This window comes from Camelus ferus, chromosome 16 (assembly GCF_009834535.1).
Source record: "Camelus ferus isolate YT-003-E chromosome 16, BCGSAC_Cfer_1.0, whole genome shotgun sequence".
NCBI classification, from domain to species: Eukaryota; Metazoa; Chordata; class Mammalia; order Artiodactyla; family Camelidae; genus Camelus; species Camelus ferus.
In genome coordinates, this window is record NC_045711.1 from 16,641,545 (window position 1) to 16,666,139 (window position 24,595).

General features: G+C 49.2%; 1 protein-coding gene across 1 annotated transcript in view; it reads left to right on the plus strand.

Moving 5' to 3' along the window:
• LOC116669330 (heparan sulfate glucosamine 3-O-sulfotransferase 3B1) overlaps positions 1-4,655 on the plus strand; it is a 40,596-nt gene extending 35,941 nt beyond the window's left edge. The window contains exon 2 of the mRNA XM_032498838.1: positions 854-4,655. Within this exon, the coding sequence (XP_032354729.1) occupies positions 854-1,472 (619 nt within the window). The 3' untranslated portion in view covers positions 1,473-4,655. The remainder of the gene's footprint in view (positions 1-853) is intronic.
• Positions 4,656-24,595: the final 19,940 nt, after the last annotated feature.

Sequence of the window (24,595 nt, forward strand, 5' to 3'; positions counted from 1 at the left end):
ATATCACCGATTTGTGGGATTTTTAGTGCCAGTCGCCACCACAAGATGCTTGATGGTCCAGATACTGTGGCCTGTGTCTCCTGTAGGTTGTGGCCACTTTGCCCACATAGTTTCGTTTAAATTAATGCTGTGTTAGGTATCGTACAAGTCTTTTTTTTTTTTTTTAATGGAATCTGAAGTATTTTTAGAGGCTTCTAGACTTGCGTCCTGGGAATTTCCTCTTGGCAAGTTTGCATCGGTTTATACTTTATCTGATTTCACCGATTTTTTGGCTGCTACGTGCCTTGTGGCCTTCAGGTGTGCCGTTCACAGTGAAGGTCTGTGGTCACCGTGATGACGCCGGCACAGCCTGGCCAGGTCAGGGGACGTTTTCCTTCCAGTGTCCACTGTACGTTTGCCCGACTTGGTGAGCGAGGAAGGCAGCCTAGTGAGGCTGTGGGGACAGCGGAATCTCCAGGAACCCTGGCTGATTTTACGGAGGAAAGTCTCCTCTCAGGGGCCAGAGGGCTTTGTGTTCTGAAGTCAGGTCTTTGGGGCAGTCTAACAGCTGGATGCCCTGAAAAACAAGGGAGAGGTGACACCCAGGAGAGGATCTCAGAGAAACTCGAATCTTACTCTTTCTACCTTGAACAAAGGTGCCTTCACGTCGTAGGGAGACAGCAGCTGGCCTCCGGGCTTCAGGTGGGGCGTTAGCGCACCTCTCAGCTCTGAAATTCTGCTTGCATTTCTCCCGTGTTTCTCTGACTGTAATTAGAGGGAGCCACCAGGATTAGAAGCGTTGGCATTGAGACCCGCGGCCAAAGGGGTGTCGTGTCACCTTCTGACCCGAGTCTGGTCTGTTTGCTCCGCGCAGGGACCTGATGCCCAGAACCCTGGACGGCCAGATCACCATGGAGAAGACGCCCAGTTACTTCGTCACGCGCGAGGCGCCCGCGCGCATCGCGGCCATGTCCAGGGACACCAAGCTCATCGTGGTGGTGCGCGACCCGGTGACCAGGGCCGTCTCGGACTACACGCAGACGCTGTCCAAGCGGCCCGACATCCCCACCTTCGAGAGCCTGACGTTCCGGAACAGGAGCGCCGGCCTCATCGACACGTCGTGGAGCGCCATCCAGATCGGCATCTACGCCAAGCACCTGGAGCACTGGCTGCGCCACTTCCCGCTGCGCCAGCTGCTCTTCGTCAGCGGCGAGCGGCTCATCCGCGACCCGGCCGGCGAGCTGGGCCGCGTGCAGGACTTCCTGGGCCTCAAGCGCATCATCACCGACAAGCACTTCTACTTCAACAAGACCAAGGGCTTCCCCTGCCTCAAGAAGGCCGAGGGCAGCGGCCGGCCGCACTGCCTGGGCAAGACCAAGGGCCGCACCCACCCCGACATCGACCGCGAGGTGCTGCAGCGGCTGCGGGACTTCTACCGGCCCTTCAACCGCAAGTTCTACCAGATGACCGGCCAGGACTTCGGCTGGGACTGAGCGGCCCTGGCGTGCGGCCCGCCCCGCGGCTTCTGTATCGAGAGCGCTTATATGTATGTAAAATGTACAGAAATCTATTTTATAATAATTTATTTTTAATTCATAAGCAATTAATTCACTCAGCTGCCTAGCCACACTCTTTAGAGAGTTAGCTTCATAACCTGTTAACATTCCAAAGGGTTTAACTAAGATTTTCTTCTTTTCCTCACTAATGATGGTGCTTCCATTTTCTTTCCCTTTCTACTCGTATTTAAAAAAGAAGAAAAGCACAACTTGAGATTTTCGTTGTTACGGGTACGCAGCCTTCGATCGCTGTCTGAACTCACTCGCCAACCCCCGTGTCCTGGGTCCGCGCTCGGCCCCCACCTCCCTGCGGCCCATGCGCCCCGTGGGAGCTCCAGGCGGTCTCAGCGGTGCGGCCTCCGAGGCCCGGGCGCCTGTAGCAGCTGCCTCGCCCACGTGGTGCCACGTCCAAGGGCGTAGACCCCAAACCACAGGTTTTCCCCCAGGTCTGCTGGGTGCGTGGGGAAATCACTGCCTTTGCAGGGAAGACCACATCCTTTCAGAGCCTGCGTGTCAGGTCTGTTTACTTCCACTTTCGAGTTAGAAGGATGGCCCTGCGTCCTCTTCTGCCCTGGTCCCTGGTCCATTTACCCGCTTAAAGTGTATGCAAATATGAGCCCCCTCTTTCCCAGGTCACGTGTGTGAGATGCTGGGATGCTGCTTTAGAAATAAAGACGTGTGCTTCTAATCTGCATGCGGGCGCACCGAGCTCTGTTCTCCCGACAGACAGTTCTGCTTTGACACACCAAAGAATCCCCTAGGCTAGCGGAACCACCGGCACAAGCCAAGGCTGCCCGAGGTCGAGACCTGAAGGGGTCAGGTGCATCCCAGGCCATCCGAGTCTGCACAGGGGCCAGTAGGTGCAGAGCCAGCCCCAGTCTGGTGTCTGGAACTCCTCTTCTTGGAGTTCCTAGCTCATCTCAGACGGACAATGGTGTCTGTAGCCAACAGACAAACTGTAAGATCCAGGATGGCTCTGTAAAGAGCCTGGGAACCCCGGCCCCACGTTTCCTGTAAGCACTGGAACCTGACACTCTCTGCTGTCCCTTGGTTTAGCCAGGCCCCCGGCAGCAGGGGCGCTGGCACTGTTGCTGCTCACGCAAGGTGCGGGATGCCCTCCCACACCTCTCTGGGGGACCATTTCAGTTGACAGCTACAGGCAGGTGGGTCACCGAAAAGCAACTTCACGTAATGACATCTTCACTTTCTCCTCAGTTGTCTGAACCAGAACGCTTCTGCCGTCAGAACTGTCATGTGTGTTATACTTTTCACGAAGGAATAGGTGGGAAGATACTGTCCCAGTGGTGGGGTTATGATACTTACAAAGGACGCTTTTGTATGTCCTATGGGATTACTTGCTCCATGGAGTCACAGAACACTGGCCTTTAAGTGGTGTCGGGGGGGTAATCTGGTCTGTCCTGGCCCAGATGTGGCTAGCTCAGGCTCCGCGGCAGAACCCCCCCCCCCGGGGCTCTGTATGGGAGGAAGGGCACAGGGAGCTGAGGTGCCAGTCATTTCACAGCTTTGTTACCGCCTCTGCCCGCACTGAGGAGAACACCGTAATCGGAGCATGGGTCTCCCCTCTTGCTGCCTGGCTGTCAAAGACGTCTTCCTAAGGGTGCTAACTGGTCCTGCATTTCTCCAATCAGAAGGTTCATTAGAAATAAAGCTGAGAACACCTCTTTGCCGTTCTAGCGTAACACTGCTTAAAGTAAAAGTCAGTCCATGTCTTCCTCCTGGTCCTGCCGTGTCCGCTTTCTGGCCACCGTTGCTCTGACCTGGTGCATCACATAACATTGCAGAAAAGTTCAGAGAAGCGTTTGCCATGAAGCGGTGGAGAAACACGCACGCACTCTTCCTTCCCCCACGGGCCCCTGCCGTCTTTCCAAGCCGGAGAGTTTTTGATTAAGTTGTTTATTCCCTGCCTTACAACTGAAACGGGGCGTTTTCAGATAGGAGGGTCATTTAGTCATGAACACTGAAGTGGGGCAAGATTCTATTCTGGGTCCAATCCTTGAATCCAAACAGATGTGGATGATTCGCACTGAAGAGCTAGAGCAAGTATTTCTGGGGAAGGCGAAGAAGCCGGGCTTCCCGTGCTGGCCTTCAGAAGGCCTGACCGCTTACAGTTCCCGACCGATCCCGATGGAGCCCCTGCCCCAGGGTCACATCACGTCCCGTGACCCCTGCTGCAGAGCCTGCACCGCACGCCTTCCTCCTGCAGAAGTTAGGCAACACCTCAGATTAGGCCCTGAGTTTCTTCCTGTTCTAGCCATCTGCAAGGCCACCAACTTAACTTTTTAGCTGCTGGACGACAAACACCATTTCATGTTTTGGCCGTTTGTCCCAACACATGTTTTGGGTTTCTTCCAGTTTACCGGAAAAGCTCTGATGTTCTTGGGAGTACTTTATAAGTCTCAGTTTTATTTCTCTCATTAAAAACCAAAAGGTTAGCAAAAAAAAAAAAAAAAAAAAAAAAAAATGGAGGTTTTTGTGGTTCCTATCTAGCCCACACTGTCTTTGAGGGGTTTGTACAGGAGTCTTAACTTGGTTGGTGGTACCTGGAAAGGCATTTAGGGGCAGTGACTGCGTAGTCAACACTTAATTGAGAGAGGAGGGGGGAGAAATTGTCTTGTTTGTAGGATTGTTCTAGGAAGTCATTTTGAGTGACAGGTACATTGCAGACCTTCGGAGAAACACGGGTTCAGATCCTGCCAGGATATTCTCATAAGAAAGGAAAGTGGAAGGTTCCAGTAAACTAGAAACACTTAGGATCTGAAATGCAACACAGAAGTCAGTATCCTTTTTCTTTTCAGTTTATCAAGAAGGATGGTCAATAAAACTTCAAGGTGTGGTTAGATTTTTTTTTTCACTTTTGTAACATTAATTTATGACTGAGTTTCATTCAGCCCAATAATCTGAAATACTGTGCAAAGTCTAGCCGTGTCTTCTATAACCTGGATGTTAGAATAGCCAATATGTACAAAAAAATTAAATCAAGTATTTTGTCCTATGTATAACACAAATTAATTTTACACAGAGAAAGATGTTTCTAGGAAAATGAAATTCTGGTAATTCATACTATTTCTTTGTATGGACAAATAAAATATATTTTACCAACTCGTGGGTACTTCTGTGTTTTATTACCAGTTGCGATGGACAAGGAAGTGATACTTTATTCAATAATTAATCACATGCACGCACACACACAGAAAGGTCTTCTGAAGACACGTGGATCTTTCAAGTTTTAAGAGGTTCAGTCAAACATCCATGTAATCTGCAAATATTTGGGGCAGAGCTTTGTGAGAGATGCTGAAGGCTGCAGGATCGGTGAGAGGCCCCCGCCCCCCGGAGGAGTAAACGCGGGATTCCAAGAACACCGTCACCGTCACCACCGTGTGTGACAGCTCTCAGTGCCCGGGGTTCTGGCCGGGGTGAGGGCAGGGGATGGGGAGCGCGAGGGAGCCGCCGCGTGTGGTCACGTGTCCTATGACAGGTGTCATTTAGCAGAGCGTTGTTGGCTGGGTGATTTGGGTGATGGCAGCATTTCCTTCTCACGTTTGCAGAGTCTTCTCTTGTGGGTCATCTGGAGTTCCTTATCTTTGGGACAGAGTGGAAAAGGGTTTGGACAAGAGGGCGTGTCTGTGTCTTAAGCCCATAGCAAACCATCTTCCGTTTTCTTCTGACATAGCACACCATCTGCACAGTTACTGATCATCATTGACTGCTGTGAACATTTGATTCACTCTTTTATTTTACTTATTTATTTTTTTTCAGTTTTTGATAGAAATTTGTTTCAATTTTGTACACCTCTGGTCTGAATTTTAAAGTGGCCAACACTAAGTTGATAATTAAGGCTCAAACCCAAGAGTTCTGACTTCTTTTTTTCAATAAACCACTTTAGTGAGGTATGGCTGGCTTACACAAAGCGTACATGTTTAATGTAGGCCACCTGGTGGGCTTGGTGGTAAGCATACACCCATGAAACCAACGCCGCCATCAGTGCTGCAAACACGTGCATCACCTCCAAAAATTCCCTCCCTCCATTTGTGTTTATTCTTTTTTTGTGATAAGAAAATTTCGCATAAGATCCACCTTCTTGGCAAATTTTTAAGTATTCAATGTGGTATTGTTAACTGCAGGCACTACTGTGGACAGCAGGTTTCCAGGACAATTCGTTTTGAATAACTGAAACTTTTGTTTGCATTCTTTTTTTATTGAAGTACAGTCAGTTTACAATGTTGTGTCAGTTTCTGGTTGCAGCATCATGTTTCAGTCATACGTGAACATACATATATTCCTTTTCACATTCTTTTTCATTGTAGGTTACTATAAGATATTGAATATAGTTCTCTGTGCTGTATAGTAGAAACTTGTTTATCTAATTTATATACAGTAATGAGTACCTGCAAATCTCAAACTCCCAATTTATCTCTTCCCACCCCCTTTCACCCCCTGGTAACCATAAATTTTTGTGTCTGTGAGTCTGTTTCTGTTTTGTAAATAAGTTCATTTGTGTCTTTTTTAAGATTCCAAATATAAGCGATATCTTATGGTATTTTTCTTTCTCTTTCTGGCTTACTTCACTTAGAATGACAATCTCCAGGTCAGTCCATGTCTCTGCAAATGGCATTATTTTATTCTTTTTTATGGCCGAGTAGTATTCCATTGTATAAAAATACCACAACTTCTTTATCCAGTCATCTGTTGATGGGCATTTAGGTTGTTTCCACGTCTTGGAAACTGAAACTTTTCTTTTACTCAATTAAAAAAGACAACATATTACGGTCTTAGGTGAACAGCCATTATCTCTTGCCATAAAGAGGAGGTGATTTAAAAAAAGGTAAACACAATGAAAACAAAGCAATGCTAATAATTTCTAGATATATATAAGTCGAGCCACATTTGCCACAGGCTTACCTGCTTCTCCTGCCAAAGGTCACTCCTGTGGAAGACTAGTGCTTAACTGCACCAGTTAAATCCTTCACTGGGGTTTGCTCCCTGCCAAGAAGGCTGCAGGAGAACTGAAGAGAGAATGGTGTGCCCGTGCTTTTTGGGGTTTCCACAAATATCTAAGCCAGGAGCCCCAGCCCTCCTCCCTCCCCAAATCATCTCTGGAAGTACCCTGGGATTTCTTACACTTTGGGAATCACTGTGATTTACACTAAGAAAATGCCTTGGGAAGAGGCATGGGGTTTGAGGTTAGCCTAGCATTTCGGGAAGGCAGTGAAAAGAACGCTCCTGCAGGTAGGAGGATGCTTGCCGGTCGGTCAGGAAACAAGCCTCCGTGAACACCTGGTTTTCCAAAGCCAGCATCACAGAGAACTCGTGCCTTATTCCAGCCTGGGCGCATGCCTCCAGGTGATACACGGGTGGACCTTGAGTGCTGACCTGACTTTCCACCCCGTTCCATCAATTTTCCGCTTTTTGTACAGAAAGGTAATAAAACGGACCTAAAATCTACTCATTAACTTGACGGCACAGTTGAGAGCAGTATTTCTCAAGACTGGGCAAACACCCGAGTGACCTAGAGAGGTCTTGAACAACACTGAGGCCCTAACAGACCTCAGAGCAACTCCATTAGAGCCTCTAGGGAGTGAAGCCCGAACACGGGTGTGTTTAGAAGGCTCCCGAGCATGGACGTCGAGGGCCTTGTGCTTCAGTGAACTAAGTCGGCCGGAAAGAGACAAAGCTTGTATGAGCTCACTTACTGGAGGAATCTAAAAATGACAAACTCAGAGAAGCAGAGCAGAGTGGTGGCTACCAGGAGCTGGGGGGTGGGGGGTGGGGAGAGGTTGGTGAAAGTGTACACGCTTCCAGCCGCAAGGTAGAAGTTTGGGTGGCTAATGTCATAGCACTGTGCTTATAGCTTACAGCACTGTGTGATGAACGTTGCTAAGAAAGCAGATCCTAAAGGTTCTCACCATGGAAAAGAAATGGTAATTACGGGGCAGGATGGGGGTGTGGCTAATACTATGGGTCATCAATTTGCAATATACAGATGTATCCAATCAAGACATTTTATACCTTAAACTTACACAATGTTATGGGTCGATTTTCTCTTGGCAAAGCTGAAAATTTTTTCAAAAATAAGGCATATAAAATATAAAATGATGCCCCAAGTGATTCTAACACGGAGCCAAGACTGAGAGCCTCGGTTCCCAACGTGTGTCTCCTGGGCCCCTACGTCAGCACCCCCGGGAACCTGGCAGACACACAAAACCTCAGGCCCCAACTCAGACCTACTGAATCAGAAACTAGGGGCTTCACAAGCCCTCCAGCTGATCTGATTCCTGCGAAACGAGGGGAACCGCCAGGTGAGAGCACAGACTTCATGTCATTTTACAGCCAGAGAGCTTGGGCGCCCACGCGGGGACGTCTTCCTCCGGCCATGCCCTCCACAAGCCCGTGACTAAGTGGTCACCCCTTGGACCCTGGGCTTCCTTTAAGGGCAAGTTCGATCTCACAGCTTTGCGAACAGTTGCCATGTCTGCCCGACTTCCCTCGCTCGGCGGGGTCCTCTTCAATGAGCAGCCCCCACGCTGCCACCTATAAGCTGCTCCTGAAACTGCCCGGAAGTGGGAGCATGGACTTGAAAGGGCTTTTTTTTTAAGAGAGTGAAACCCTTTAAATCCCTCTGGCCACCTCGCCTTCTGCATCCCGTCTTCAGCCGTCCGTCTGCTGCCAGCACTTTGGATATTACGACGGGCAATTATTTCTCCTTACCCTTCATGACTGAATACACGACGGACCCCCCAAAGTGCGCTGACGGACCAGTCAGGGGTGGAGATTCCTGGAGGTCACATTCTCAGTTACAAGCTCATCTAAACCGGCGGTTCCGACCACTGGCACCTCGTTGTATTTTTCATTCTCACGCATGTTTGCAACTCCTGGGGGTGAAAGGCAACAGCGCAGCGGGGATACTGCCCCGAGGGCCGCTGCAGTGAACATCTGCGGGCTCCCTGCTGCACTCCCCCCGGAGAGCCCGGCACGTTTGGGTCCCGCCCGGCACGTTTGGGTCCCACCCGACAGTCTGTTTCATGTCATCTGAAAGGGGCTTAAGGGTGTAGTTTCCTGAGAAAGGTGCTCACATCCGGCCTTCACACCTGTGCGGGGGTATCAGAGGCTCCTCTACATCCTCGTAAGGATGAAGATGAAGCTGTTATAACTGCCCCACGGCATCCGGACCGTAACACCCAGGCTCGCGTGCTTCCTCATCCATCTATTTGGCAGAAGGAGCCTCCGAGGACAGCACATCTCTGCTGGAAGCAGCGACCACAGGAAGCCTCCGGAACCTCGAGAAGGGGGCTGTCTGACGGGAGGGACGCTTGGAGACGTTTGTTTTGGATGTGATCTCCACATGAATTGGAGCAAGAAGAAGCCGGAGTCAGAGATGAGTGCGCTCGCTCAGTAAATATTTACCGAGTGCCTGCCGCTGCTAAGGACACTGCTAAACAAGGCTCGCTTCCTGCTAAGAGGCACTCACATTCCTGGGGTCGGAGAAGAGGCAGGTTGAACGCAGTGTGACAAGGACCATGAGGAGGTGCTGTGGGGACCAGGACGGCTGTGCCCGGCCTGATCTGGGGCGGGGGAGGGGCACGGTCAAGGGCACTGCTCTGGGGGGAGCAGCCAGGTGACTGGATGGATGCTGGTCGGGAGGCAGAGGGAGAGATCTAGGTGTGCACACGTAACGCCTGCTGGGACCCGCAGACCGTCCAGGGGACGTGCACGGGGTGTGGGGGGCAGCGGGTTCTGAAGGGACAGCGGGAGACTGCATTGCCGGCCAGGTCCCCGCAGCCCAGCCGCTCCTCCAGCCAGCGGCCTACCTGACACCTCTTTGGACGTCTCCATGAGCATCTCAGATATAAACATGCCCTGAACTGAGCTCCTGGTTCTCCTTCCTAAGTCTCCTCCTCTAACCTCGCCTGCTTTGAGTGTTTTGGCTAGAAACCTCGGAGACCTTCTTGGCATCTCCTTCCTGCACATTCCTCATGTCCAATCCATCATAAGTCCCGTCAAGACAACTTCCAGAAAGCCTCTCAAGTCCATCCACTCCTTCCTCCCCGCTCTGACGCTGACACCTGGTACGAGCTACCGTCGGGCCCCGCTGGCCGCGCGGCAGCCCGCTGCCTGGCTGCCCCCACGACCCCTGCCGCTCCCTGCCACCCGTGCCGCGCACGGCACTCGGAAGTATCTTTTAAAACCTCAGACTGGCCTTTTAAAACCCTTAAATACCCTCCTGTTACGTTCCAGGTAAATCCCAACTCCTTGCTTTGTCTCGGACGTCCCTCCATGGCATAACTTTATACGCTCTTCCTTCTCTTTGTGGGTGCTTCCCCCCCACTCCTTGCCTAGGTAACTTACACTCACCTTCCAGATCTCAGCCCCGCTGTGGGCACAAGTTCCTCAGGGAGGCTCCTACTGCCTGTGGCAGCTGGTTACCCGGCGAGCCACGCCTCCTGGTGTTCACGCCCCTGGGGTGCCCTCTCCCGCCCTGACTTGGTGGTGTGACCGCTTTAACCATCAGGACACGACCGACACGGGGCCGTGCCCACCCAGGGCAAGCCCTGCCTGGCCTGGTCACCTTGGTGTCTTCTCTCTTGGGCTGCTCCCTTTGGAACCCAGCTGCCATGAACAGCCCCAAGCCACGGGGGGACCACGTGTAGGTCTTCAGATCAGTGGCCTCAGCTGAGCCCGCAGCAGAGAGCCAGCCTCGGCTGTCAGCCCTCCTAGTTGGCGTCTTGGGTGTTCCAGCCACCTGAGCACCCCCAGCCGTCTGCAGCTACGGCCGACAGCATGAGGGACAGAAGAACCTTCTGGCTGAGCCCAGCCAGCCAACACAATCAAGAGTGGTCATAACTGCTTTCTGTCTTAAGCCACTAAGTTTTGGGGTGGTTTGATATTCAGTAACAGATGATTGCATTGATCCCCAACCTCAATGGCCTTCTGCCCTCACTGTGGCTCAGCTCAGGGAATCCGATGCCTTTCCTTCCAGCACGTGCCGCCACTGATGGCGATGTTCGCGTTTGTTTATTGCATTTCTCCAGCGCTACGCTGCCGGCTCCGGGACAGCAGAGACCACGGCATCTTATTCACCTGTAAAGGGTCTTCAAAGCACCTAAGAGTTGCTCAGTTGCTGAATGAGAGAGGAAAAGGGGTTTGGATTCTATCCTGAGGGCAAAGGATAAGAGTTTTAAGCAGGTGAGTGACAACATAGTTCTACCTGGAGGGAAAAAGGTAAAAGCTGGCTCATAATGAGGACGGAAGGCTTCCCGCTGGAGAGCTCTTCGCATGGTTAAGAAACAATCAAGACGTGGGGTTTTGAAAAGGGAAGCCTTTGGGCTCGGTCCCAGTGAGAGAGGTGGAGATAAGAGAGGTTAAAAGTTACTGAAAAATAACGTAGAAAGCAACTTCCTCGGGCAGTGGGGGAGAAAGGGGCTTCATTTTTTGAGATGGGCTCTAGAGAGGCATTTAGGGAGACGGACGCCTAGGGGACAGACAGACATGGGGAGAAACTTGGTTCTGAGAACGCCCCTCAGGCCCTGGGATGGCCGGGTCCCACGGGAGAGAGGGGCAGACCCCCACGACGGAGTGAAGTCAGGTCTGTGTATTAGCACGAACCAGGGGCCTTGAAACAACAGAAGCGGGTTATCTCCCGCGCTGGAGGCTGCACACCTGGAGTAAAGGTGCGGGCAGGGCCACGCTGCCTCGGAAGGCCGTAGGGGAGGGTGCATCCTGACTTCAGGTCTGTAGCCCCAGCCGTTCTTTGACATGTTGCAGTAAAATTCCAACCTCTGCCCCTGTCTTCAGTGTGGCCCCGCCTTCGGCGTCTGTCACCAGGAGTGCTCCTCTCTGGGCAAGCCTGCATCCAGGTCTCCCTGTCTTTATGGGGACATCGGTCGTATGGGATTAGGACTCGCCTTGAAGACCTCATCTTAACTGACCCCATCTGCAAAAAGCTTCTTTCCAAACAAGGCCACATTCACAGGTACTGGGGTCTTAGGACTTCCACATACTTTTGGCGGGGACACAATTCAAGTCTGATACCCATCCAGGTTGTTGCTAGGAGATGCTCCAATTCCCCTCCAATAGGCAACCCCAAAGCCTCTCTTTACCAGGACAGCCCCTGTGAACCTTTACAAAGGACCAACGGAGGCCTTCGGAAGGAACATCAGCTCTGCCGCTGAGCGTGAGGGAGGGTCAGAGGAACTGGGGGAGGACGGCAGTGACACACAGCCAGGACCCTCGGGGCACGGGGGTCTCAGACGGAGAAGACAAGAGCATGGACTTCTGCAGCCCATGTCTAGTGATTTTATTTGGCGATGGAAGTGAAGTGTGGACCCAGAAGGCTGTGAAACTTGGGAGAAACCCAGGTTACAAGCAGGCTAGCACGTTAGCGAGGCGACGCGGGCGGCCGTGGGGCACGGGGGGGGGGAGGCCGAGGGCCTGTCAGGCTTTATGAAAGCAGACTGCTTTGTTCAGCGCGGACCTCCTGGTTCTCTTTCCTAAGTCTCCTCCTCCAACCTCGCCTGCTTTGAGTGTTTTGGCTAGAAAGCTTGGAGGCTTTCTTGGCATCTCCTTCCTGCACATTCCTCACGTCCAGCCCATCATGAGTCCCGTCCTGCCCAGGACCTGTACGGCAGTGCCCAGGCCACAGTCGGCGCTCAGAAAATGTGCTGAGCGTATGACGTTCACTTAACAAACTCTTCCTGGTCCTTTCAACAACAGCAACAACAAAAATAATAGTAACTCTGGTTGTTGTGAGCTTACTCTGTGTTTGGCCATGTGCTAAACACGGCCCAGTCCCTCACGAGGTAGGTGGTCTCACGGTCCCCATTCCACAGAGGCCGAGACCTAGGAAAGCGAAGTCACCCGCCCATGGTCACACGGCTCCGAAGGCCGGAGCCACACCCATGACTGGTTTCCGAGGCTGGGTTCTTATTCCGCACGATACCCGGACTCCCACCAGGCTAGTTCTCTCCACAGATGAGGTCCGTTTGGCCCACCAGGGTTTCGACACTAAAAACAAAAATCGATTGCCAGCCCTACAGACATTGGTGATTTTCCCCCACAGGGCCCGTCGCATACCTGGGGTGGACTCAGGTCCGCGAGGGGTGAAGCGAGTGTCTAAAGCAGTTGCTCACCTTTCAGGGGCTCCATCCAGGATCTCCACGCATGTCTGATTCTAAGTCTGTGTCCTTTCCAGTAGAATATTCTGCCTCAACTTTTTTTTTTTTTAACATTTTTAATTGATTTATAATCATTTTACAATGTTGTGTCAAACTTCAGTGTAGAGCACAATTTTTCAGTTATACATGAACATACACATAATTCATTGTCACATTTTTTTTCTCTGTGAGCTACCATAAGATCTTGCATATATTTCCCTGTGCTGTACAGTATAATCTTGTTTATCTATTCTACAATTCTGAAATCCCAGTCTCTCCCTTCCCACCCCCCGCCCCCTTGGCAACCACAAGTTGGTATTCTGTGTCTATGAATCTGTTTCTGTTTTGTATTTATGTTTTGTTTGTTTTTATCTTTTTTCTGCCTCAACTTTTAAAGCAAATGCGAACAAAACCAGTGCAGCCCGGGGGGTGCCAAGAGCCGTTTCCCCGAGGTGGCCAGCTCACCGGCCCCGTCCTGGCCTCCCCTCATCCACGGCCCTCGGGGCGGGGCTGCGCGCTGAAGCCCTCCTGCGGGCTAGGAAATCTGCCCCAGCTCTTTATGGGCCGTTAACATCTTTCCTCGCTGCATGGTGTTCTGTGCATGGACTGCCCTGTGTTCGAGGAAAGAAACATAAATACATCGCTGGAAAAATAAATTTTGACTTGAAGAGTTTGTAAAATTCAATTCTTTATCATCTTGATCATCTCTGCTCCCTAAGTTGGTGAAATAACATTTCAAAGTATCATAAAGAAAAAAGGAAAAGCGGTCTGGATACACAGTGACTGATGTGAGGGCCTGACAGCTCCAGTGCTTGGCTTGGAATTTATGAATCAAAAGCTTTAAAACTTAACCCAAGAAAGTTTTCTTAAGCACGACTATTTCCACCTAATTAAGGACTGTCATACAAATATGATTTATTTACAGTTATCATTCATGTAGAGTGTAGGATTAGCCAAGGTTTTTTTTTTTTAAATTTTTAATGACTTTTGTGCATTAACTCAGTCAAGAGACTTTCTAGCAGTATTATCTTTCCCCTTCTGGATAAAGAAATTAATGTCTGGGGGAGTGGGTACAGCTCAGTGTTAGAGTGTGCGCTTAGCATTCCTGAGGTCCCGGGTTCAATCCCCAGCACCTCCATTAAAAAAAAAAAAGAGAGAATGTCTAATTATCCCATGACATTTAAAAACTCCAGGAAAATATAATGAGAACTTTAAAAAAACACTTGATTCCTACCACCAGGAGTTAATCATGGTGAACACCTGTAGGATCTCATATTCCATTTTTTCTGTGCATAGTTGTGTATAAATTTATATGTGTATGTTATAAAAACCAGATAAAAATACACAGTTTTATATCCTGCTTTATTTATTTAACATAACATTTTTTTTTACTCATTAAGCATGCGCCTAACAATACACATTGTTAGAAAACACGATTTTTAATGACCTCAACGTAGTCCATCTTATGGATTTATCCTAATTTGTTTAGCTTTTTCCCTGTGATTGGAAATTCTGCTGTTTCCAATGTTCTATTATTCTAAACAATGCTTCGGTGAAAGTTTTGTACATAAATGCTTTTCTGTGTTGGATTGTAAAGACTTCAGAGATGTCCTTTTTCCTGTCTGACTTTTGCCCTTGAGGTGCCTATAATCTGAGAAGTCACCCTGGGTCGTTGGGAGGGGACATAAGTGTGACAGTGTTTTTTCCCCACACATTAGCTTTGTTTGAGAATTAGAGGCTCTTCCCAGAACATACATTTACAAATATATGTTAAAAATAGTGTATATGTTATTTTTAGAACAGTTTTGGCTTTTTCCAGAGTATCTAGTCACAAATCTTTCTACAGACCATAGAACGAAACAGACAAATTGCTATATGCTTCCCGCACAGATTCAAACAGCAAAGCATCACCGTCTCCCTCCAGTCTCTCTGATATTCTTCTGTACATACGTCTAGATGTGAAGTATATTCCACAATTTTAATTCCATAGAAGAATGGTCATTCTCTAAAAAGTACTCTGTTAAATATTTATTTCTGACTCAATAAAATATTTCCTTCTTTGTAACAACAGGATCGTTTTTAATGGTTGCCGAGAATTACTTGCTCCATGGTTGCACTTAACTCTTCTCCTGGCGGTGGACTTCTGGTGGTTTCCAACATTTTACCAGCATTAAAAAATGCTGCAAAGGATATGCCTTCACATGTATGTTGCATGGTTTCCAGCTATCTCTTTAGGATGAATTTATTGACGTGGGACTTCGATGAAAGGTGTCTATACACTGAGCTGCTTGGTCTACACGTGGAATCGTCCTGCAAAGACAGGACGCCCACGTTCCACCAAGAATGTATGAAGGTCCCTGTTACTAACTCGTATCTTCCCAAACACTGGGGTTCACCACTCTTTTAAACCTTTACCAGTCCTATTGATTAAAAATGATACATCTATTTTTTATCAGGACTCTGCCAGTGATAGAACTCTGGTTTGATTTAGCTTAGAGAAATGTAGGCATCTTCATTGGCTCAAGTATCAACACCAAGAGGATGGCAGAGATGGAACTGGACTGTGGACAACCAGAATCAGTGGTGGCAAAGGCATCCATCAGCCCCCGGCTCTTGTGCTCTCAGCGAGGCATCCAGCGGTGTTAGCTTCATTCTGTCCCGCTGCTGGCCAGGGAGCCGGGCGTGAACTTGCATGTGTCGGCAGGGAGGAGAGGGCCCGCACATGTGGCTGGGAGCAGTTCCAGACCCAAGACCTTCACGATATGAATGGAGATCAAAGGGTCCCTTTTTGCGCCAGTTGACATTAAAATAAAAATTCTTGGGAAGAATCTGTTGCACACAGCTTGGGTCGCATGCCCATCCTGGTGCCACGTGAGGGGCATGATGTGCACCAGCTCTACGTGGCTGGTGGAGCAATTTCCTGTCCAATTTATTTACTCCCCCTGCAGGCAAAACAACGTGTCCACCGTGCTTCCCTAGGGTTGATAAAGTGTAGGACGGAACACCATGAATGCCTTTCCTGTCCGTCTCTAGTTCGTCTTCTGTGACTGGTCCATTCGGCTGTTCTGTTCTTTTTGAAAATGCATATTTTTTTCATAGCTAGGTTTTAACAGAGCCGTACATGGGCTTTCTCATGGTGTCCGACCACACAGCTTTGGCACAGGACAAATCCCTGAGCCAATGTGCTTAAGCAAGGCATCCCACTGGCTCTCAGTCTCAAGGGAATTCATACCCCACCTACCAGCAGGTTGTTGTCAAGGTCTCCAGGGGCAGGGGCTGAGATCTCACCGCCCTCCTGCTGGTGCTCCTGTCAGCCTGAAGGCGAGGAGGAAGCCACAGTCGCCTCAGTCACAGGCTAGGAAGGATGTTCCTAACCACGTGTGTGCACGCTCGCCAGCAGGGGACACCGGGGCCTTTTTCAGAGAAGAAGATTAAGATAGTGTCATAGGCGGGGTCCTCACCTTCCATGACTCTCAGACGAAGTCACGCAGGGAAGCCCATTTCTGGGACTGCCTGTTGTAATGATCAGGGATGCACTGACTATATGGCAGCCAAGAGTGCTGATGCCACCACCCATAGTACGTGATTTTTAAGAAATTAGTGTTGAATGCCCCAGTTCCCTCATTTGAAAAATGAAAATGAGAAACATCACCTTAGCAGGGAGGGCGAAGTGTGCGCTCACTGACTGTTAGACAGTATTATTTTTTCTGGTTATTGGTCACCACCTGGAGAGGGTCTGGGATCCCAGTCTGTGTGCTCAAAACATTTCCAGCCACAGGAAGTTCCCTGGCAAGTGATGCCCTGTCACTTCCTGGTTCTTCTGGGTATTTACCTGTAAGCATTCTCCTGGGCGGGTTCACGATGGGCAGTTTTCCTCTGGAGGAGAGACTCCCGGGAGTACCGCCCCCCCTCCCCAGCCACAGGCCGTCCCGTTCGGGGGAAGTGCCCTCGGGGCCTGCAGGGCGCGGGCTCCCGGCTGGCGGCGCACAGGCAGCGGGAGGGGGACTCCCCGGGGGCACGCCGCCACCACCCCCGGGGCGGGCGGGAGCCCGACGGCAGGCCGCCCCCGCCGCCTCCCCCCGAAATGGCTGCAAACTGTGGGAGTGTGCGGGCGAGGGGTTGTCGTGGCCTTAATTATTTTTGAGTCTTGAGAAATGAATCGGTGTCCCAGTCGTTGTTGACATTAGGCCCTCGAAGAACCGGGCCCAGCCCAGCCAGCCCGTCCAGCTGTTCACAGATGTTGACAGCAGCCCCGAGAAAACTGGGAGGCTCGCGGGAGGTGGAGCCAAGGACGCTCTCCTGACCATGCGGAACCAGTCAAAAATGGCCTACTTGGTTTCTGCCCCAAATTTAGTTTAAACCATGACCTTTGTTTGATCAGAAAGGAGGGAGTTCAAAGATGCACTGTGACTACTTGAGACATGGTGGCTTTCCTCTTGCGCGAAATGATTATTTCCACTACCTGGAAACTACGGCCACCAGACCAAGGTCTGGATTTGGGGGGACCTGCTTTATTGAGTCACGAGAATAATGTAATAGCATCAAATTCTTCCACGGAGGGAAAGAGATGCAAGTTTGTCTTCAAGTTTCCTTTCATCAGTTCCTTTTACTGCAGGCTTCCATACGTTAATAGTTTCACAGTCTTTGTGAGAAGAGAGTTTGCGAGACACTGTTCACCTCAGACCAGGCACAGTGAGAATTTATTCACTCACCCATCCATTCAACAAACATTTATTGAAAACCTACTATGAGTCAGTCGTGTTGGTGGGGCTCACTTCAGGGAGCCTGCGGCAAGGATGTGGGTGTAGGTGGTTCATCTGGGCGGTCTCGCCCTAGGAACGGGAGTGGGGGATGGGGCAGGGGTGGGGGCACGGCCAGCGGAGGGCTCGCTGACCGGGGGGCTCAGCCACGCTGTGGGCACCTGAGAACTGTTCACGGACGGGACAGGAGGGTGGGGCGTTTGTTCCTGCCCCTGACCGGTTGAGAGTTATCCCTGGGGTCATGCATTGGTTTGCACACCTCCAGCGACGTCCTCAGTAAGAAGAAGCCGTGTCTTGAGATGGGGAGGTGTCAGCTTGCAGGAGCCTGGGTACTTAAATGTGAGCCCAGGTGACGTGGGGCCGGCCGCTGACAGCGCTGCGCTGGGGACGCAGTGATGCGCAGGATGGGCCTTCTCTGCCCTTATTTTGAGGGAAGACAGACATCTAACAAACACACAAATTTCAATTAGGAGTGTGATAAAAACCTATGGGAGTTTAGGGTAAGTGCATAATGGGGAGGCTGACCTCATGTGGAGATGATTTCAAATTCCAAATAAATGGAGTCTGAGTATATGATTCATTGAGTCTTTGTTTATATACTGTAAGAAAAGTTTTCCATCGAGCGTTGCGACCAACTCCTGTGAGATTTGCGATCACCCTAAGAGCTATGAAAGCCACAGGCTGCCAGGTGACGGACGAATTCCGGAACTTTTGTCGGTGCCGGTGGCCTGAGTGTGGCTAGATTGCTCTGACTGGACTGACTGAGAGGTTATGATGGGATAATTTACGCATGGGTACGTTTAAAAAATAACATTTATTTTCTAATTGTAGGAATGATACAGGTTCACTAGAAAAAACACGGAAATATATACATAATGTTTAGTGTCTGCTGTGCATAGTGGTTATTGTGTGTAGTGCATACATGTATTAAAAATAATTGTAACGTAGATACTTGTATGTATACATAAAACCACTCCAGAGAAACATGCATCGTTCAAGGGTAATTTTCTTCTGATTCTTTCTTTCTTTATTAATGTTCTTTGGGGGGACAGGTGATTAGGTTTGTTTGGTTATTTGCCCAGTGGAGGTGCTGGGGCTTGAACCCGGGACTTCACGTGTGCTAGGCGGGAGCTCTACCGCTGAGCTATACCCTCCCTCTCTTCCAGTCCTTTTTATTCACGTGTATTTGCGAAGTCTTTGAGCCGTCAGTCTAATTCAGGTTCCCTTATCCTTGGATATTTCTGAAAATGCATTGCCTGTGCTAAGCGGGGCTGGACCACATACTAAAGGAGTAAGCGAGTCTAGCCGGCCAGCCCTGGGCCCGTCTGGTTAGAAAAGTTCTGTTCTCTGTCAACAGACACGGCCAGGCTTCCCTCCGGTCCCTGTGAGCAGCACAGACGTGTCGTCTGTGAACGTCAGGATCACAGGTGCGAGCGTGTGTGTGTTGGTGTAGTTCTCATATATTTCACTGCAATTAGACCAACTGTGTAGTTTCACATCCTATTTTAACGTCACTGTTTGAGCATTATTACCATTTTTTTCATCAGGATAACTTTCAAGGCCGAGGGATAGTCTATAGCAAGAATGTATCATAATTTGCGTTTATGTCCAGTCCTAACTGTTGGAAAGTAAGTTGCTGCCAGGTTGGTGTTACTGTAATCAGTCATGCAGTGGATATCTTGAAAATTAACCCGTGAATATGAAAATGAATGTATGTGTGTGTGTATGTGTATATATATGGCTAGGACATTAGAGATCAACACATTGTAACTGACTATACTTCAGAAATAAAGGAAATTAACCTGTGTCTGATTTTTGAAAATTCCTTGGCATGGATCAATGTCTAAAATTGTGATTTCTGAATCAAAGAGAATGAATACTTTCTAAGGTTTCTAACTAATGTTCTCAAATTACTTTCCAGAAAAACTGAAACATACGTCTAAATTAAAAAAAAAAAATGACTCCAACTGTTCAATTACATTGATGAATATGTTTTGTGAAAATAACCAGTCTGCGTACTCAGAGCTTTAAACGCCTTTCCTTTCATTGTAATGGAATAAGAGTTCATTAAATAATATTGGGAAAAGAGAAAATGAAAAACATCACCTTAGCTCTACCCCACCAGACATAGCACCAAGATTTTTAACATACTAAACACTGTCTTTTTGCGGTGACCAGAAGTCCCAACTGTTTTTTACAATCACGGACGCAGAAGCCTTGTCCGCGGGGCTACAGGGAGCAGCCGTGGGCACGCGGTGTGCGCGGCCAGTGCGGCGCTGGACGCTTCCTCTGCTTTTTGCCTTTCACTGTCGGTATATTTTTCTTAGATTATTTTTTTAAAACCAGGACTTTAGAGGTAGTTTCAGGATGACCTGTTTCTATCCTCCCCGAGATAATTTTTGAAAACTTAACGTCCCACCCAAAGCACGGAAGCCTTGGGGAGAAATCTGCCTGTGTTTCCTAAAAGAGGTTTTCAGAAGGCTTTCAAAACCCCAGAGAAGATGAGTTTGGTGCGAGAAGTTGTGTTTCTTCGAACATGACCCTCTTTCGTGAAGTAAAGGCAGTCCGTTGATCGCACGAGCTCGCGAGCCCCCTTTCTTTGGTAGCAGTTTCTCTCCCTCCCAGATCAGGAGGAGGAGGGGAGGGCAGGAGGCCTTGACCCCCTCTGCTGTTTCTCCTTTATTTACCCAATTCTATCAGCTTGACCGTTGGGACCAATGAGTCGATGAGGTCAAATGGTTGACCAATGCAAGTTAAACAAGTTCTTCCCTTTAAAAAAAAAATAAATAAAAGCAACCTCTTTTCTTTTTAACCACTCGATTGACCGCATGAAATCCCCTCTCCCTCTGTGTTTGAGTGCTGTCCACGGCCAGCCTAGGCGGCCAGGACAGAGCGGGGACGGAGACAAAAGAGTGCGATAACACTCAAAGTTCTGGCCGTCAGAAGGGTCAGGGGCCAGAAAAGCAAACTGAGATCAAGGGACACAGATAGCTGGGGGCAAGGCTCACGCAAACCCGTGGTCACCGAGAGAGGGGCAGAGCTGGGCACAGGGCCACCCCGCGGGGCAGGCTGCTGTCCAGGGCCACTGCCGGCCCACCGCAGCCGCCCTGGGGAGGTCAGCCCTCCGTGAGTTCTGCCTGGGGACCCTGGAGGTGCTAAAAACTGGAAGCAGCTGGCGGGGAGATGTGCGGGGCAGAGGGGACACAGACCTTGGGCCGAGGCAGCGCCCTGATGTGGCTTTGGGAAAGAATGAGCTTTTTTGCTTCTCGTCCACCTTTTAGGAACAGTGTGATTTTTCCCTGAGAGAAGGTGCCGGGTGCTGGGAGCCGAGTTCTCGGTTCCTGAGAGGCTGCTGGTCCACATTCAATCAAATCTAAGAGGAACCAGAGAAAGAAAAAAAAAAGTTAATTGAAGACTCAACTTTGGACATGTGCTTTTTTTTTTTTTTTTTTTTTTGGTGGAAGTGTAGTTTATTTACAACATTGTGTTGGTCTCTGGTGTATAGCACTAGTGATTCAGTTATACATACGTATTCTTTTTCATATTCGTTTTCACTATAGGTTATTGTAAGTTATTGAATATAGTTCCCTGGGCTGTACAGTAGGGCCTTGTTGTATATCTATTTTATATATAGTAGTGTGTCCCTGCAAATTCCCAAACTCCTAGTTTACCCCTCCCTCCCCACCCTTAAATCAAGTCCTAGCTTGGTTTTCTCAGAAGCAGTTCCCTCGGTGAAGATTTTGTGGGAGTGGTTTATTTGGGAGGTGATCTTAGGAAACACAGACGGGATGTGGCAGACTGAGACGTGGCAGGAAGATGAGCGATCTGCGTGACTGAGCAGAGGCCCACGGTGGGCACCTGGGCTCAGCGTCTCGGGGAAACCCCAGGCGGGAGGATACAGCAAACTCCAGAGTTGCTCCACCCAAGGGGAAGGGGAACAGTCATTTACCAGTCAAGTCTGGCCAGCCCGGGACTGAGGACTTCCCAGGAGGTGTTTGTCCCTGGCTGGTCCTCACTCTGGGTGAGGGGCTCCCAGGGGCTGGGCAGAGGCCGGAGAGTCAGGGTGTGGGCAGCGGGAGCCGTTCCGGGCAGCACACACAGCCGTGGCTGATGCTAAGGGACACAGGCGGGACTCCAAGAGTGCATCCTGCAAAACCCGAGTGGGTGGGATCGGCCAACAGTCACGCACAGAGGCAGGCAAGAGTCAGCCAGGAAAGTCCTCAGCCCTTTGCTCCCGTCACGATGCACCCATCAATTTCACTGACCAAAAGAGGCAGGAATGCTCTTCGCCTCGCAGCCCCATCTCCAGCCTTGCTCTCTGTTTGGGTGGCTTTTGTTGTAAACCTCAGGGATGTGTCTCAAGTAATGAAGGTGGGTGTTTTTTGTGTTTTGGCTTTTTTTGTATTAATCACCCCTTTGTACAAATCTGGGATTATACTGCAACGCAATACGAATTGCAACAACTTCTAAGGCAGCAAAAATCTGGATCAAGCCTCCCAGGGGACAGCCGTGGAACCACACGTCCCTGTTTGCCAAGTTCGTAATTTGCGGGCTAGCAGCCTTTTGACAGTTCTGATGCATGTTTTACCATGATCCTCTATCATCTTAATTTGTAACATTTCTTTTAACCTCCCCCAACCTCCGGGCACATTCTTCCAGAAGCTCAATTACGTGCAGTTATTTGCTTGATAACACTTCGGGCACGTGGTCATTACGAGAGGAGGAGCTGTGCGCCTGACGGGCAGTAGGCTCCTAACAGGCGCCTCCGGGAGGGGACCCAGGGATGTGTGGGGATGGCCTCCCGCAGGTTTCCCAGGAGACAGACTGTCTCCATTAGCAGGGAGACCCTGACGTCCCGGCTTCTTAGTCGACTGGCAGTAGAGAAGGGAGTGCCGTTCAAAAAATGTTTGTTGAGCATTTTCTGTGGGTCTCAGGACCACTCTTGGAAAATTACTGAAGACCACACGTGCTTTTACTTATGCGGGTTATATTTGTGGGTATTTATCATATTAGTAGTGAAAATAGAAAAATGTTAAAAATGTATTATTCATTCATTCAAAAAATAGCCACAATGTAAGCATTCCATGTGAACATAAATAATGCATTTTTAGGGAAAATAACTATAGTTTCCAAAACAAAATAAAAAAAAAATACACAGTGGGGAGACTGGCATTTCTTTACATTTTTGCAAATCTCTTTTATGTCTGGCTTGTTAGAAGGCAGCTCTGTTTCCAGACCTGCTTCTGCATTCAGTTTGTTGTAAGATGTTGTTTTGGTTGAAGTGCATGAAGAAAATCTGACCTCACACAAGCACACAGTTGGGAAGGGGAGTATTTTAATAGCTTTTCATATAACTGTGGGTATTTTTCTTTGGTGCAGTACTCAAACCTGACAAATTGTAGTTCCGTTTTTCTTTTTTTTTTTTTTTTTTCTTTCTTTCCCTCCTCCCTGGCTTCCTTCGCTCTGACCGTTGTAACCATCTTTAGGTGCACAGCTCAGGGGCATTACGTTCATTCACAATGTATTTAATGACGGTGCAGCCGTCACCACCGTCCATCTTCATCTTGGAAAACTGAAACTTGGGCCCCATACACAATAACTCCTCATTCCTCTCCGCCACCGGCCCATGGAAACCACCATTTTATTTTCTGTCTCTATGAATTTGGCCGCTCTAGGAACCTCATAGAAGTGGAATCATACAGTATTTTTCCTTCTGTGACTGGCTTATTTCACTCAGCACAAAGTTCATCTGTGTTGTAGCCTGTGTCAGATTCTCCTTCCTTTTCAAGGCGGAATAACATTCCATTGTATGTGTAGACCACACTTTGTTTATCCATCCATGTGTCCACGGGCACTTGGATGGCTCCCACCTTTGACTATCGTGAAGAATGCTGCTATGAACACGGGTGCACAGATACCTGTTTGAGTCCCTGCTTTCGATTCTCTTGGGGTGCATACCCAGAGGCAGAACTGCCAGAATGTAGAGTGATTCTGCTTTTAACATCTTGAGGAACCGGCATATAGTTAAGTAGTAGTTTCTTATGGTTAATTTCAATGTGGAATCTGAAGTCACATCAGTGAACTTCTTGTGACCTGTTAACATTACAATTTATTAGTCTGCCTTGCATTTTGAATGGGTCTTTAACCAATGCATGATTCACAAAATAGTCTATGTGGGTCATTTGGAGAATATTGGTTCAGTGAGTTATGCAGATGTTCCAAATAATCATTCATTTTTAATACAAAATAAAACAATTACAGTAATTAATATCACTGCTGATGTCATCAGAAAAGTCTTTAAAGGATGGCAAAGCTGTCACGTTCATGGTGACAGATACAAGTTTTCTAAAATTCTAATTTTCACTTGAAAGCTTTGTGTTTTATCATCGGCCACTGACACGGTCAGTTGTTTTCCATGAAGCGACAGGCTCACTTTGTTCATTTTCAAGACCGTATCAGCCAAATCTATAAATTTGAACCACTGTGGACTTGTTCTTTTCCAAGTAATAATGAATTCCATGGGGGTGCGGGGGAGGGGAGAGCATTAGTTCAGTGTGCAACCCAAGCAACTGTCCAAGTACTTTCCTGGGAGATGGCTGTTGTCCTCACCGAGGAATGTTCTAGAACAAACACAGACAGCTGAAGTGGTTGGAGACCTTGGGGCTGGTGTAGAGCGTTCAACATCAAGTTACCAGAGAACTGAGATTAAATGAGAGTGAAAGGAGGCAAGGCAGTGCTTCCAGTGGTTACAGGATCTGACAGCGCAGGTGCGGACCAACCAGAAAAATAAGGGAGCAGGAGGGACAGTAGATACAGGATACCCTTGCAGCCGCTCCCAGAGACCCGAGCTGGCGCAGAGGACGAGCCTGCGGCTCTGGGGCTGCGACGCGAGCAAGGTGGGATGGACCATCTCCATGTGCCTACCCGCGGGGCAGACCGCCCGGATACGACGCTGCCTGTTTGCGTCTCTCTTACAGGTTTGTGTTTTTGGTACTTTTGCCAGTAGCCACGTTGGGAGGCTCACGCCACACCTGACAGCATTTCCCCTCCAGGCTTCCGGTCCGGGCTGGAGGCTTCTGCTCGCTCTCACCGACGTTCTCCCAGGCTCCTGACAGTCAGGTTTAGAGTGCGT